At 49.3% G+C, this 17,234-nt stretch overlaps 1 protein-coding gene across 11 annotated transcripts in view; it reads left to right on the top strand.

Moving 5' to 3' along the window:
• The window catches only part of PRORP (protein only RNase P catalytic subunit), an 831,788-nt gene that overhangs the window by 255,354 nt on the left and 559,200 nt on the right, over positions 1-17,234 (top strand). For all 11 annotated transcript variants that reach the window (XR_013600822.1, XR_013600821.1, XM_078659373.1 and 8 more), the window contains exon 4: positions 15,680-15,787. Coding sequence is in view for 9 of the 11 variants with exons in the window: in XM_078659373.1 (XP_078515499.1) it covers positions 15,680-15,787 (108 nt within the window). In the remaining 2 variants the exon portion in view is untranslated. The remainder of the gene's footprint in view (positions 1-15,679; positions 15,788-17,234) is intronic.

Below are 17,234 nucleotides of genomic sequence, written 5' to 3'. Positions count from 1 at the left end.
CTCTCTCCTCACCCTGCCGCACTATTGGAACTGCACAGAGTCGAACGCTCACTTCCTCCTGTGCTCAATGCCGCACAAGCTCCGCTGTCACTCGCCTCTCTACTGCAGCTTCCTGGAGGCGCAGGGCGCCACACCTCGCTCCAATCCGCTTCCACCAAAACGCTGGTAGGTGAAGTTTACCAGGGGAATGTAGGGAGAAGGTCCCCAGCAGGAGCTAGGACAACGGGGGAAAGAGGGGCCAAGGGCTCAAGGGGGGGGGGGTCTTCCGCCACAGCCGGGCCAATTTCACAGAAGAAGAAGGCGGTTGGGAGGGTTTGGTCAGGGGCCAGAGGGGGGAACGTCTCCCTGAAGTGGTTGTCTACCACACGGACAAACTAACTGCTTCCAGTGCGTCGTCCTCCTCACACCACTGCCTCTCTCCTCCAACTCCCTGTACTACACAAAATGGCTCCCTGACCCTTGCCCTTTTATCGCCAAACCACACAGGGTCCAGTAGGGTCCAGAAAGTTCTCGCAGGCCTAATGTTAACCTATGGGGCAGTCTAGGATGTGGCAGTTGGGGACAGTTGGTGGCCACCATTTTGTGAAACTCAGTAAATCCCTGACAGGAAAGGCACCTAAACTGAGGTGACTGTTTATGAGGGAAAAAGAGCACCTATCCCCCCAGGCCAACACCATAAAAATCTAGTGGACACAAAAATAAATAAAGGCATGAGGGGCAAAAAGGGGACAAAATAAATAATAAATTGGAGGGACTACGCAAAAAGTCAGACAGGTCTAACACACAGCTTTCAACCCAGAGCCTTTAGGTTGTAAAGCTGCTTGATAGGAGATACCCGTGAGGAAGCAGCACTTTGTATTTTCATTTCATGAGAGAGATCTTTACTCACATAATTGCACAACCACTAAAATTAAACCATAGCCAAGTATATCTTCAGTTTGAAGAGGCAAATTTATTACACTTCAATACAACTCTGGCACTTAGCAGCTCGTGCTATTTTCATTGGGGCCATGCTTACAAGGCCTGCTCCCACTGCTGGGAGAGGAGAGAATGTAATGCTATGAGTGACTCTTTCACACCAGAACATGAAGCCATTTAGACGAGGTAAACATATAAATATCAAAAAGTACATCCATTTGAGCATTGAGAAGATAAGATGTCACAGAAATAAAGTGGGCCTACGACAGGCAGCTAAAAATGGAGCTGAGCAGAGTCAGCCTGCATGTCTTCATAGTCGCATTCCAAAGTGTGTGTGCTTTTTTCACAGTAGGCATTATCGAACGTTAATAAATGTGCGCGCCAACTTTTCAATGAGGATAAAGTGACATCTGTAAATGGACGCTCTTGGCAGCGTCCGACAAGTAGGTAGATAGACATTAATGCATAGTTTACATGAGTACTCACACACGTTTTACATATTTAAATGCTTGACTGCACAGTTCTTAGAGCTAGAGGCAGCTCAGAAAATTGAAGCATTCATGTAATCTATTTAGAGCAGTCGTAGCCAGTCTTCACCCACACTGCCCCGTGGATCCTGCTTGCCGCCAGCATTCAGTCCAGTCCAAGGCTCTGAGGCCCTAACATGAAACACACGGACCTCAGCTGTCGCCTGTGCTCGAGTCTTGCTGCCTGGACTTACTGTGCAAATCGATACAAAAGGGGATGATGGACGGAGGTTTTGAACAAATCAAACACTCACCCCCAGTCAACTGATCTGGGTTTAATCCATCACCATTCTTTAGTTCACTCAGCCACCCCAGTTCAGACATGGCTATATGCAAATCAGTCTGACCCTGTGCCTTATGGGAACAGTCCAGCCCGAACTGCCAAGCCTGTCTTCCCTGGACCGGAAACAAGCATCCTGGGACCGGTTTCGGATTCATAATCCTCATCAGCCAGGCTATCTTGAATCCAGTGGCCAAGTGAACAAGGGACTCACGTCTGAGCATACCCTGCCACACTTAGGGCGAACAAAGCGATACAAAAGGGGATGATGGACGGAGCGTTTGAACAAATCAAACACTCACCCCCAGTCAACTGATCTGGGTTTAATCCATCACCATTCTTTAGTTCACTCAGCCACCCCAGTTCAGACATGGCTATATGCAAATCAGTCTGACCCTGTGCCTCATGGGAACAGTCCAGCCCGAACTGCCAAGCCATGTCTTCCCTGGGCCGGAAACAAGCATCCTGGGACCGGTTTCGGATTCATAATCCTCATCAGCCAGGCTATCTTGAATCCAGTGGCCAAGTGAACAAGGGACTCATGTCTGAGCATACCCTGCCACACTTAGGGCGAACAAAGCGATACAAAAGGGGATGATGGACGGAGCGTTTGAACAAATCAAACACTCACCCCCAGTCAACTGATCTGGGTTTAATCCATCACCATTCTTTAGTTCACTCAGCCACCCCAGTTCAGACATGGCTATATGCAAATCAGTCTGACCCTGTGCCTTATGGGAACAGTCCAGCCCGAACTGCCAAGCCATGTCTTCCCTGGACCGGAAACCAGCATCTTGGGACCGGTTTCGGATTCATAATCCTCATCAGCCAGGCTATCTTGAATCCAGTGGCCAAGTGAACAAGGGACTCACGTCTGAGCATACCCTGCCACACTTAGGGCGAACAAAGCGATACAAAAGGGGTTGATGGACGGAGCGTTTGAACTTACTGGACTTAATGTGCAGGCGTCTCTTGCAATGGTGGCAGGCACAGAGCCACTAACATGGGTTCAATCCACTGCTCCATCTCTGCAGTTGCATGTTTCCCAAATGTTTCAAACATCGAGCAGCATCTTTCAGTGCTGCGTCTTCTAATAAAATAACACTCATCATTCAAATGGAAACCATAGAGCCTTTTTCTGTGTATGGGAGGTTAGACTCCATTCAGCATGGTGACGGAGGCAGTAATGCTGAGACTGACTGCAAGCTTCGTCAGCCGGCCTGTGCCTAATGAAAGAACCGTAAAACACACAAGATGGACGGAATGTTGCACAAGGGCAAAACATCCACCCCCAGTCACAGATCTGGGTTTAATCCATCGTTATTTTGCTCACCAAGCCAACTGTTGTTTTTGCATTTGTCACCCTGAGTAGGATGGGATTGCTCAGACGTGAGTCCCATGCTCTCCACACCACTGGAGTCAAACTATCCTGGCTGAAGACGGCTGATAGCCAGAAACCGGTCCTAGGATGCTTGATTCCGGTCCAGGAAAGACATGGCTTGGCAGTTCAGGCTGGACTGTTCCCATGAGGCACAGGGTCAAGGCTGATTTGCATATGGCCATGTCTGAACTGGGGTGGTGTGGAGTGCAAAAAAACGATGGATTTTGGCCCAGATCTCTGTACTGGGGTGAATCTATGACATTGTTCTGCATTCTGTCCATCAACTGTTGTTTTTGCATTTGTCACCCCGAGTGGGATGGTGTAGGAAGGTGGATATCTGACTATGGTTATCCCAGATTTTTTGCCTTGTGTTTAGCTAGTTTTCAACTTAGTTGGCCTGGGATCCTGCTAATCAGGACCCCAGGCTATCTGCTCTCTCTGTAAAATGGACTCCATGTACCTTAGGTACATCTCCAATTGGGAATTGGGTCATCTTATGAGCCCCTGTACAGTGTACCCTAGGTACCCAGGGCATAGGTGCATCCAAGGCCTACCAGGGGCTGAAGCATGGATTATGCCACCCCTGGCTGGCCACTCAAACTGACACAACTGGCTGATCACTCAGCTGGGGCAAGGTCGTGTAATCACCCCTTGCTTAGGTATAGTATTCCTATATCTACCCTTATATATAGACACACAGTAACCTATAAGTCACTCCTATGGCAGGCCTTAACAATCCTGGAGGCAGAGTGCTTGGTTATGTGTGAGATGGTGCTCTAGCATGAGCTGAGCCTGTCTGCAGCTTGCGGAACCAAGTCCTTATGGCTGTTCTATGATATCGCCATACCATATACTCTTAAGTGCATTATAATCCTCGCGGTTGAATGCTAACTTTGGTTTGGCTTTATCTAAACATGTCGTGTAAGGTGTCATACGCTTTGGAATACTACCCCCTCCCCAATTCTGGCGACGAGGGTAGCATTCCACCCTTCTAGAGGGAGAAGACATGTTAGTGCTGACTATCCCGGTTAAAGTTAACCAGAGCCCCAGCGTCACAAAATGGACGCTGCTGCCACAGACACAAGTCTGACCTCCTGCTGCTGGGAGTCCTTCCAGTCACGGAGGTTTGGACAATAGGTTTCCTGCCTGGAGAGGTGCGAGCACCACCCCAGACAGGACTTTGTGTATTGGGACAGGGAGGGCTGAATAGAATGAGACCCTGCCTGGGGCACACTAGGTGCTCCATGCATAGTCCAGTTCAAACCGGTGCTGGGGCACTCCAGCCCCAGCTCTGGCGCGAAACTGGACAAAGGAAAGGGGGTGTAACCACCCCCCTTCCTGGTCCCATCCATAGGAGAGACCTAGACAGTAATCCAGCCCCCTTTAGTTGTATAAAGGTAGGAGCTGACCCCCAGGGCTTTAGATTAATCCTGGAATCGACTTGAAACGAAACTCTGGACCCTTCAACATTCACCTGAGCTGAAGACTGAAGAATCTCCCTTGTGGCCAAGGAGTGATCACCCTGGGCATCCAGGCACCATCCAGCAACTTGATGGCTTGCTTTGTCCCCGTTCCCGCCGGAACCCGAGCACAGAGCCTGACAAGACCTCGACTCCCGTACCTCTCTGACACCACTGCACGACTCCAGCACAGCTGAGCCCCGTGGAAGGCGTCGGAACCCGTGGAACCAGGCAACTTGGAAAGTCTTCAACTTGCTAACAGCGCAGCTCCTGAGGCATCCTCGAAGCTGTGCCCTGGACTGAGACACCCCGACACCGAGCTCCACCTGCACCGAAGACCAGCCCTCCTCACTCCGCGAGATCTGCGTGGGGCCCTTCTGCTTGTGTTCTGCTCGACGCGTTGTCCGGTTGCTGGCCAGTTGGCTAGTAGCCCTGTGATGACGATCCTTTTGAAAATCCATCGCTGGTCTGGTTGCTTTAGACTGGCACTTGCTTCCCTGAGAAGGTGAAGTACCTCAAACCCTCCTGGTCTGCACCAGAAGCTCCTTGTGTATCCTACTTGGTCTGCCTTTGCTTAGGCTTGTTGGCTCAGATCTTGAAGTCGACCCCTCCATCTGCGAGAAGCTTCGTGGGACAGCTCCTCTCCAGCACCTGGTCATCCTCGACGCCTCCTGGTCCACGTGGCTGCAAAGACAAGCTTCACGACAGCACCTGATTGCTCCTCGACGACGTCTGGTACCTTCCTGGTTCCACCCGGTCTCTGGCTAGTGACCTAGACTCTGTCCCCTCTGCTTTCAGGTCTTCTTCAACTCCGATCCACCCTTGGATCCACCCGGACATATTCCTCCTGGTCGCCTGCAGCATCATCTTCCAAGGCTCCATAGGAATCAACGAGAAAACCCGACACACTTTGACGCCTATGCACCCGCAGCCCGTGGGTGAGGTAACGCGAGTACTTCGTTGCTTCTGTAGGGATTGACTATCCTAGTGTCTGGTTTTGTTAGTTGTATCTTCCTAGTTAGACCGGAAGTGTCCTAAAACTCCATTTACTTACCTTTTAAGTTCCTATTGACTTTCTATTGACTCCCGCGTGAGTGTACTGACACTGCACGCGCCGCCTGTGGGCCTCCTACTCCTAACCCAAGGATCAGATAGTGTAGCCCCAGCGATACCCTAGGCCCTTGGCCTTCTCCTTTCACAAAGTCATGGTTCTTATACCACTTGCTTAGTATATGGTTTTACGCGCCCCTAGGGCCTAACTGTAAATTGTGCTATTTAAAGTATTTCTAAGAGTAACTTGTTATGTGCTTTTGCCTCTGACCTCATAAAGAGTTCAGAGGAGTGTGTTAGTGAATAAATACATATATATTTTATATATATCCTGTGTGGTGTCCTTTCATTTGGTATTCAAGGGGTTACATATGGTAAAACAGTTGGCTTTACGCGCCCTCAAGAGTCTTTGAGCCTAAGACTGTTCTGTCCACGCTACCACTAGGATAGCTGGTCTATAAGGTTGACTTGCAACCATCACCATAAGGGTTGTTTGGACTGGTGCAAGGTGTTCACTAGAATAGTGAACATCATATACCAGGCCAACTTCTCACAGAGGGGTATGCTCATACGTGAGTCCCATGCTCTCCACACCACTGGAGTCAAGCTATCCTGGCTGAAGACGGCTGATAGCCAGAAACCGGTCCTAGGATGCTTGATTCCGGTCCAGGAAAGACCTGGCTTGGCAGTTCGAGCTGGACTGTTCCTATGAGGCACAGGGTCAAGGCTGATTTGCATATGGCCATGTCTGAACTGGGGTGGTGTGGAGTGCAAAAAAACGATGGATTTAGGCTCAGATCTCTGTACTGGGGTGAATGTATGACATTGTTCTGCATTCTGTCCATTAACTGTTGTTTTTGCTTCTGAAAGAACCGTGGCACAGTTCTACTGGCATATGAAGTCAGTAGGTCAGGCGGAAAAACTTTGCAAAGTTGATTGGAACAGCCCATTCACAGAACAAGCATTTGCAATGCAATAGGTCTCGCATTAGGAAAGTTTGAGCTATTGGTCTTGTAAATGACAATTTTTTTTTATTTATGTGTTGGTTTTGAAAATAGCTAAATTAATAGCTTTTTCATTTACAATGCCAATAGTTATAACTTTCGCAAATGTGACACCTATAGCATTTGTAATGCAACATGTTTTGTATTTACGTGACTTAGATGTATTGATATTACAAATTACAATGGCTTTTAATTCTTTTAAATAATTAATACTTCAATAAAAGTGATTTTAATGTATAGTGGCAATAGCTTAAACTTTTGTAAATAACTTTTGTGAAGATTATGTTCAGTGTATTTTATTGTGACGAAAATCCAAGAACAGAAGTGAAATTAACATCTATTTGTGACATTTGTAATAAAGCTTGAAACATTGAGAGAACATATTTGAACTAGTTGTTGTTGAATGGTTGCGCAGATTGATGCTGGGGTGGCGCTGAGGGGTGCTGTGGTGGTGCTGAGTGGAGCTGTGGTGATGCTGAGTGGTGATGCTGAGTGATACTGGGATGGTGCTGAGTGATGTTGGGGTGGTGCTGTGGTGGTGCTGAGTGGTGCTGTGGTGGTGCTGAGTGGTAATGTGGTGGTGCTGCTGAGTGGTGCTGCTGAGTGGTGCTGCTGAGTGGTGCTATGGTGCTGCTGTGGTGGTGCTGTGGTGGTGCTGTGGTGGTGCTGTGGTGGTGCTGAGTGGTGCTGTGGTGGTGCTGAGTGGTGCTGTGGTGGTGCTGTGGTTGTGCTGATTGATAATGTGGTGGTGCTGAGTGATAATGTGGTGGTGCTGAGGGGGTGAGAGGGTGAGTGAGGGTGTGTGAGGGTGGGGGGTGTGAGGGTAAGGGTAAGGGTGAGGGAGGGGGTGTGTGAGGGTGTGTGAGGGTGTGTGAGGGTGAGGGTATGTGAGGGTGAGGGTATGTGAGGGTGAGGGGGTGTGAGGTTGAAGGGGTTTGAGGGGGAAGGTGTGTGAGGGTGTGTGAGAGGGGTGTGTGAGGGTATGTGAGGGTGAGTGGGTGAGTGAGGGGGTGTGGGGGTGTGATGGTGAGGTGAGTGAGTGTGTGTGAGGGTGAGAGAGGGTGAGTGAGGGGGTGTGAGGGTAAGTGTGAGGGGGTGTGAGGGTCATAGAACAATCTCCACTGCAGCATTGTACATATCAATTAATAATAGTGCCTGCCAATGGTCATCCTACACCCATGATGGAGAAGGAAATGGAGCATCCAGTATGTAGAAGAAAATCGAGCGGAAACCATAGAAAGAAAGTGACTGGCTCTCCTTGGAAAGAATGAACGCGGGAGATGAGGCGAATATGTCACAATGTTAGAAGACATAAAACCACATCACTGGTTAGGCAGCTGATTCTAGTACAGAGTCTGCCATGAATAGGATTATACATTTCGATTTCGGGTACCTGAAGATGCACCAGAGCTGCTGATAACCAGCCATGCCCTACAGGGGGAGCCAGCGAGTGGGAGGGAGGGCCTGTCCTTTTGGAATGTGTAGGTGCTAAGATCGGAGTTGAAGGGATACGATAGCGATGAAGGGGGGGTGGAGGAGTTGGGAGGGTATAGAGAGAGAGTTAGCCGGTGCCAGGGTGTTGTTAAAACGAACAGGCAGCTGTTCCTATGCACAGGGCGTCTGGATGCTCATCTTCATAACCACAATGGAGTGAGTCAGCCAGTCCCACCACACCGGAGTAGTGTACAATATAATCATGATAAACTCTGTGTCACAAAATTAAGCACCCGGGTTCTCCTTGTAATGAGCTGCATTCATACTATAGCCAGGTGTTTATTTTAAATTTCTGTAATGAAGGAAAACACAAAACTAATAGTATTTAATTAACTAATCAGGGGGGCTGAAAGTGGCGCTGATTCTGAACAAAGAAATGCAAGCTCAAAGTGAAAGCTGCACCTTTAATAAATAAATAAAGGCACACTGCCATGAACTGTGTTAGTGGCGTTCACCTCTGCTACTCCTTTACATTAGAATTGAAAGCGGCTCCGTGGAGTAACATTTTAAGTCAAAGTGTTGCCGTGCAAACTCAGGAACTAAGAGGGAATGGTGCGTGGTGTTTCAAGCTGCTTGCTTAGTACTTACTCAAAACTACGGTGTGCAAAATAAACCAGCAGGCAAAGAACAACAAGGGAGGAAGGGTGACGAGACGCATGGGAAGCAGCAGCCTTTGATGTGCCGTCCGGCCATGCAGTGAATAATTAGGGGAGGAGAAATGCCGGCCTGAGGCCGGTCTCAAAGCAACAGATAGCTGTGGGGTATGACAAAAGGAGAGAAAGCCTGTGAGCTTGTGAAGCTACAAGCACTACACGATTCATAGCACTGCCCATGACTCAACACCAACCCCATTAGCTCTATGGTCTCTACACACCATCTTAATATTATGGCAAAATACCAGTTATGTTGCAGTGCCATTTTATAGCCTATTTCTAATCCATATCACTTCATAGGCATATCCCCAATCTGCTAGCACAAATCGTTCCCCTGTGGTTAAATACATTTCCAAAGTCTGAAAACAGTTTGCGATGGGGAATTATATAAGCAAATTACTAATATGGGCAGAGAGTGTGTAGAGCTTAAAGATGAACTATAATATGGTATAGTTTGTTGAGTGAGGCGCACATGCTTGCTGCCTGTAGCTGGACCATAAAATACTGCTTTGTAGATGACCAGCTATTTTTCTGCTTAATTTGTATAAATGTGTTGAACAGTTTGCTCTATGGTTGTGTTAAAAAAGTATAATGCGATTAATGGATCGTGGTAAGTATTAATTATAAGAAGCTATTGGGCAGAAGATAGATGTTTGTGCTTTGGAGAAAAACCTTTTGTATTTATGAAGACAAAATAAATAAAAATATGTGGTGTATTTGGGTAGCAATAAACTAGATCGTAAGTCACAAAGAGAAAGCAAACTACAATGAACTCGATAGCAAGTTAAGCACAATAATCCCAAAACGTGGGGAAATCAAACACCATAAACACAATCGAAAGTTATAAAGGCAAACAATACCTTCACAGGTTACAAAACAAAAAGAAAACCAAACAATACCATTACAGCTGAGGCTACCGCAATGTGTTAAACAAGCAGCAATGACAAAACATAGTAAACAAACATGTAAAATCAGACGTCATCACGAAGGAAGGAGAAATGCAAGTCACGGCCGGAGGCCGGCCGTGAAAACAATGCAGCGCTCGTGAAACTGAAAGCCTTTGATGCTGCAGGGAACTGAAAGCACGGCCGGCCGGCCGTGAAAGCCTTTGATGCCGCAGGGGGTAGAGCGGCACCAAGCTGGGCAACAGATGGCTGACAATTTGATGCTGTGCACGCGCATTTTAAGTCAATGCGCTTGCGCATTGACTTAAAAGCGCACGGGCACAGCACCAAATCGCCAGTTGGGTAAAGTCTCAATGCATGCACATTGAGAGGCGAGACCTAAAAAGGCTCTATGGTTTTCATTTTATTTACGTAACTGGAAGGCGGAAACAATTGGGAAAAAAGGCAGCTGCAGCTCACATGGAGCAGCGGACTGACCCATAATAGTAACGGAAATGGGAATAAAGGTGGGAGTATTTGGAGGATGGGGCAAAGGAGAGGAATGGAAAAAAGGAGAATAAACGTGTCACACATGATTCAAAAGTAAAATCAATGTATTGTTTGGGAAATAAAAGACCCTACCTGCGCTGGTTTCTGTATGTCTGAAGTTCAACCCCAACTCTGAAGTGACGATTCAGTCAAGTCACGTGCCCACACTGGCTGCACTGTCTCTGGGGCTGACACAAGTCTGGGGGCTCGGTCATGTTTCCAGTCTGAGCGCCGTGACCCTTGCCACACACGCAAGTCTGAGGGCTCGGTCATGTTTCCAGTCTGAGCGCTGTGACCCTTGCCACACAGGCAAGTCTGAGGGCTCGGTCATGTTTCCAGTCTGAGCGCTGTGACCCTTGCCGCACACGCCAGTCTGAGGGCTCAGTCATGTTTCCAGTCTGAGTGCTGTGACCCTTACTGCACACACAAGTCTGAGAGCTTGGTCATGTTTCCAGTCTGAGCGCTGTGACCCTTGCCGCACACGCAAGTCTGAGGGCTCGGTCAGGTATCCAGTCTGAGCGCTGTCTGTGACCCTTGCACACACGCAAGTCTGAGGACTCGGTCATGTATACCCCCACCTGACAGTCCCGGACAGTGTCCCGTGCCAGGCTTTGCCTCTGGGCACTGTGTGGTGTACCCCCCTCCCCTGTGCCAGGCCTCGCATCTGGGCGCTGTGTGATGTACCCCCCTCCCCTGTGCCAGGCCTCGCCTCTGGGCGCTGTGATGTACCCTCCTCCTCTCCTGTGCCAGGCCTCGCCTCTGGGCGCTGTGTGAGGTACCCTCTTCCTCGCCTGTGCCAGGCCTCGTCTCTGGGCGCTGTGTGATGTACACCCTCCCCTGTGCCAGGCCTCGCCTCTGGGCGCTGTGTGATGTACCCTCCTCCCAGCTGTGCCAGGCCTCGCCTCTGGGCGCTGTGTGATGTACCCTCCTCCCAGCTGTGCCAGGCCTCGCCTCTGGGCGCTGTGTGATGCACCCTCCTCCCCCCCTGTGCCAGGCCTCGCCTCTGAGCGCTGTGTGATGTACCCCCCTCCTCCCCTGTGCCAGGCCTCGCCTCTGGGCGCTGTGTGATGTACCCTCCTCCCCTGTGCCAGGCCTCGCCTCTGGGCGCTGTGTGGTGTACCCCCCTCTCCTGTGCCATGCCTCGCCTGTGTGATGTACCCTCCTCCTCTCCTTTGCCAGGCCTCGCCTCTGGGCGCTGTGTGATGTACCCTTCTCTCCTGTGCCAGGCCTCGCCTCTGGGCGCTGTGTGATGGACCCTCCTACTCCCCTGTGCCAGGCCTCGCCTCTGGGCGCTGTGTGATGTACCCTCCTTCTCTCCTGTGCCAGGCCTCGCCTCTGGGCGCTGTGTGATGTACCCACTCCCCTGTGGCAGGCCTCGCCTCTGGGCGCTGTGTGATGTACCCCCCTCCCCTGTGCCAGGCCTCGCTTCTGGGCGCTGTGTGATGTACCCCCCTCCTCTGTGCCAGGTCTCGCCTCTGGGCACTGTGTGATGTACCCTCCTCCTCCCTTGAGCCAGGCCTCGCCACTGGGCGCTGTGTGATGTACCCTTCTCCCCTGTGCCAGGCCTCGCCTCTGGGCGCTGTGTGATGTACCCTTCTCCCCTGTGCCAGGCCTCGCCTCTGGGCGCTGTGTGATGTACCCCCCTCCTCCCCTGTGCCAGGCCTCGCCTCTGGGCGATGTGTGATGTACCCCTCCCCTCCTCCCCTGTACCAGGCCTCGCCTCTGGGCGCTGTGTGATGTACCCTCTCCCCTCCTCCCCTGTGCCAGGCCTCGCCTCTGGGCGCTGTGTGATGTACCCCCACCCTCCCCTGTGCCAGGCCTCACCTCTTGGCGCTGTGTGATGTGCCAGGCCTCACCTCTGGGCGCTGTGTGATGTACCCTCCACCCCTGTGCAAGGCCTCGCCTCTGGGCGCTGTGTGATGTACCCTCCTACCCTGTGCCAGGCCTCGCCTCTGGGCGCTGTGTGATGTACCCCCTCCCCTCCTCCCCTGTGCCAGGCCTCGCCTCTGTTCGCTGTGTGATGTACCCCCCTCCCCCCCCCCCTATCTGGGACGGTTCTTGGTATTCACGAATCTTCCCAGTGAGTGCCCCCCCCCCCCCCCCCAGCTCGTGCAAACCCCGGACAAGAATAGATCTGGGCCCTGGGGGGGGGGGGGAGTTTGATTCAGGGCGGAAACTGTTCCAAAGTGCACACACTTGGGGGGCGGGGGGGGGGGCATCAGAAGATGTAACTCGGGCAACAACTGTCAGGAAAACAGAAAGACTTTAAAAATAAACACCTTCACGTGTTAGTGTCTGAATGAAGTGAACGATTCTACCTTCGAAGGTCAGAGGTTAAACCATGAAGCGTCCACCAATCCCTGGCGGCGCCGCCGCCTCGAGGCACCTGAAGCCTCATGTTCCTCCTTTAAAGAGCCGAGGTGAGGATGGAATGTGGAGCCATGTTATTTTATACATCAGCATGTTGTTCCCAAGGCTTCGAGGCGCTCTCAAACTGCTTGTTTAAGGAAAAAGATGCCTGAAGGCCTCCGATGTGCGGAGGATCACACGGTGCTCGAGGGGGAGCCGGGATTGGAAGTCGAGCAGTGCATGGCGGTCCCTGCAGAGACTGGAGGGTCACAGCGCTTTGAGGGCTCTGTGTTCACTTAGTGTTAGTAGACGGAGTTCAATTGTGGCACCTGGAATCAGACTGACACATGCGCACATGTATGTACATGTTTGCTGCCCACATGCGCACATGTATGTACATGTTTGCTGCCCACATGCACACATGTATGTACATGTTTGCTGCTCACATGCGCACATGTATGTACATGTTTGCTGCCCACATGCGCACATGTGTGTACATGTTTGCTGCCCACATGCGCACATGTATGTACATGTTTGCTGCACACATGCGCACATGTGTGTACATGTTTGCTGCCCACATGCGCACATGTGTGTACATGTTTGCTGCCCACATGCGCACATGTATGTACATGTTTGCTGCACACATGCGCACATGTATGTACATGTTTGCTGCCCACATGCACACATGTATGTACATGTTTGCTGCCCACATGCGCACATGTGTGTACATGTTTGCTGCCCACATGCGCACATGTGTGTACATGTTTGCTGCACACATGCGCACATGTATGTACATGTTTGCTGCCCTAAGATTGCACGGTCTGCTTTTCTGTTTGAAATGTTTCTTCGAACCCTGAAGAGAGATCAGGGATAGGACACGCCTGTCTGAAATCAAGAGCAAACTCTGGAAGGGGGGGGGCTGTTTATTGCTAATTAGACAGTGGAATGTTGAGCCCTCCATTGAAGGCCATGAGAGGCGCTGGGCTTCTAATGGCTGTTAGAAGCCCGGAGCTCCCACATGACAGGGTTTGTCTTTCACAGCACCAGCTCTCAACCAAGGCCTCACGGAGGGAGCCCGAGGGGATTCCTAATAGCCTCACAACCTGCTGTAGCAGGGCTATACCAGCCATTAAAGACCTGCTCCCTTGTTAAAGGCCCTTACCTTCGGCTTGGGCCTTTAACTCTGGAGTGGGACTTTAATGGGCGGAGTAGAGCAATAAGGCTATAATAAAACATTGGAATGTTGAGCGCTCCATTGAAGGCCATGAGAGGCGCTGGGCTTCTAATGGCTGTTAGAAGCCCGGAGCTCCCACGTGACAGGGTTTGTCTTTCACAGCAGCAGCTCTGAACCAAGGCCTCACGGAGGGAGCCCGAGGGGATTCCTAATATCCTCACAACCTGCTGTAGCAGGGCTATACCAGCCATTAAAGACCTGCTCCCTTTTTAAAGGCCCCTACCTTCGGCTTGGGCCTTTAACACTGGAGTGGGCCTTTAATTGGCGGAGTAGAGCAATAAGGCTATATTAGAACATTGGAATGTTCAGCGCTCCATTAAATAAAATGGAGTACTCTGACTGGTAAACAACATTTAGTACGCAGCTCCTAATGCGCATATCATTACTTCGCAAACGTTACTACACTTGCGATGTAACAACACGTACCATAAGTACGCAAGTTGTTACATTGCAAGCGTTGTTACAATGCATGCGTTGTCATGGTATGCGCAATCCACATCGTTGTTTGGAAAGCGCTTCTGTTCGCAAACAGCGAAGTGCAGATACCCGACCCAACAGAGAAACATAAGGATTTTGCTAGCGCATGCGTACTTCGTACGCATTGCCAGCAAAACCTAAAAAGACTGAAACCAAAAGGACCCTCACCGTATATGCAAATAAAGTTGCGAACACCCACAATCTAACAATCAATAAAGAAAACGCGACCTCACGCGTGTCATTAAACTTCTCCTCACAGCATAATAAGGTTTTTCAAAACAATATACCGTAAAGAGGGCAGACGAACGAAACAAAGTCGCCTTGGAATGTTAAAGGTACCCAGTTTTGCCCTGAGGAAAAACCCGAAAATACAGAACAGGTTTAGAAACGCGTCGGCTTTCCCATGAGATTTATCCCACAAACTCACTAAGGGCAATCAATTAAGCAGTGTTCATCTTTTTTGGACATATTCGAGTCATATTAGCAAATGCCCGATGTGAGAGTAGTCCTAAAATAGGAGAGGAAACTAATAGACAGGACTATACTGTGAAAAATGTCTGGTGTACTGATGTAACGTATATTGACCATATGTATCAAATTGAGTAATTCGTTGTTGATTTGTTAATGCACAGATCGTTTATTATTTATTGTTTATGATCACATTTTGTTGAAAATTGTGTTATGGTGTGTCAAACTCTGACAAGTTGAAAAATATGACATTTTTGAAAAATAATAAGAAAGAAATTGCATGAGTAAAACATAGGGGCTTCAGAATAAATTAATCGGAGCACACAGTCTGTTTACAATATCCAGGCAGGTCTGAAATGTAACTGTGATCCTCAGGTGTGTCCTCTGTCAGGTTGTAAACCCTTCAAGGCATCAGCTTGAGACATGATTGATTCTGCCTGACCCCTACTCTCTTCTCAGAGTCTCAACCCTGACATGTCCGTCATTCCACCTCCGTCTGCTGGCCTTTCAGCGATTATGATTCAGTACGTCGCAAGTCATTACATTGCGTGCCTTCACAACGCAGTAGTTACTACCACGCAATGCCATTACTACGCGAGTCATGACATCGACTCGCAGTAGATGGTGCGCTAAAATTATGAATGTATAATTTACTCTTCCAACTCCAGCCAAAGCAACAGTAAGGAAGATGTTGGAATAGTTAACTATACCATTCCTTATGTTAACACGCCATCTACTGCAAGTCGATGTAATGACTTGCATAGTGAGGGCATTGCGTGGTAACAACGCGGTCGTTGTAACAACCGCGTTGTAATGGCATCGCGGTGGAATGACCGCGATGTAAAGGTTGTTTCCCCTTTCAGCTCCTCAGCCACAGTGACCTGTGCTCTGATACCCACTAACTGGACACATCGGAGTCTGGATTTCATTTCTCCCTCTCTCTCTTTCCAGGAGCTGCAGGAGTTCCGTGATTTTGTGGCCAGTCACCCTCCTTTTGACATAGTCATCGATGGGCTGAACGTGGCTAGCATCTCTGGCAAGGGGTCCCGCTCACAGATCGTAAGTACCACCACTGCGCTTCCATGACCGTCTGAAGCTCTCGTGAATGGTGGAGGTTCCTGCCTGTAGCGCTGTGTTACCCCAGTGTCATGCCGGCATAGTTTGGGGTGCACTGGTAATGCTGTGTGGTGTGGGGCTCACTCCTGGAGGGGACGGGGCCGCAGAATACGATTCAGGGGCTTTAGCGCTGATATTGTATTTTATTGGCGCTAGCATAGTGTTTCTGCGCCCTATGTGGCTACGACATTTACATTAATTTCAGGTTGAGAATAGGTGTCCGGAACCCAGATATGGGGCACATTCGTGTAGTCAAGGCGCTAGAAGACCAACTCTTAAGGCCGTAGCGCTGTGGGAGAGTCACAGCAGACTGCTTTATACTTTATTGTTTGATTAGTAGAAATCATTACATACATACATACATTACAATAATGGGCGTGCATCAATAAAAATGTATATCGAACAATTGCTAAAATATTTACACATAGGGTAGTAAACAACGTTACCTAAGCTCCTGTGTCATTGCTTACGTTATTTCCTCGTGCTTTATTAAAATCCCCCTTAATGCGGCCATTTAATACATTAATACAGTCGCAAGCAAATGGTAAATAATAGAAGGATATGAAGTTCAACAACAAATAATTATTTAAAAACCCAATAATCTATATTTGTTCATGCTGACTGTTTCATTGGAAAGAACGCGTTCTCAGTCACTTAGTCTGAGGTCGGAGTGGGAGGCTGGCATCCATCGTCCAACCAGGTTCTTTCCTTCTGTCGGCTGCTGAGGTGGTCCATGCTCCTGAAGCTGGAGGTGGAGGGGTTGTATCTTTGCCTCGTTCCACCCACGAGGGTTATTTTGATAGTTTTCTAGCCTCGTGGAGCGGGCAGGAATCCTTCCATCCAGTGCTCCAGTCTGATGCTCCCTGGGACAGGCTTGGCCTGGATTTTGTCTGCTCCATTGAAGAACCGGGTTTTTCAGAACCCAGCGGCGCCAGGGACACGCCCAAAGTCTTCGAGTTCCCCTGTCTTGGTATACAGAGACATGGAATACTTCTAGGTGGCGTCCGAGATCAAATGTATTAGCTGCAGCTAGTAACAGAAATCCAAGCAATACAACACGGTGTACAACTCAGGAGACTGCTCAATTTCCGTAGAGCAAGACATCACTTTTTATCCATATTTTACTCATTACGAATGCACACCCACTGCGACAAATACTGACGAATGAAATACATTTCCCCACACATTATCACATTGCAAAAAGCTCAATTTACATTGTACCAACCCACAAGTTAATTATTAGGAATGTCCCAAATTCGATTACCACACGCCGTACAAACCCATAATTGAAAGCACTACCCATGTAATGAAAAGTCGTAAGAAAAGAAACAATTCAGATGCTGAATAGGATAAGATATGTGCAAGCAAAACTAAAGTTAAAGATATCCTG

The sequence above is a fragment of the Lissotriton helveticus genome, chromosome 9 (assembly GCF_964261635.1).
Source record: "Lissotriton helveticus chromosome 9, aLisHel1.1, whole genome shotgun sequence".
NCBI lineage: Eukaryota > Metazoa > Chordata > Amphibia > Caudata > Salamandridae > Lissotriton > Lissotriton helveticus.
This window is presented reverse-complemented; position numbering and strand designations above follow the sequence as displayed.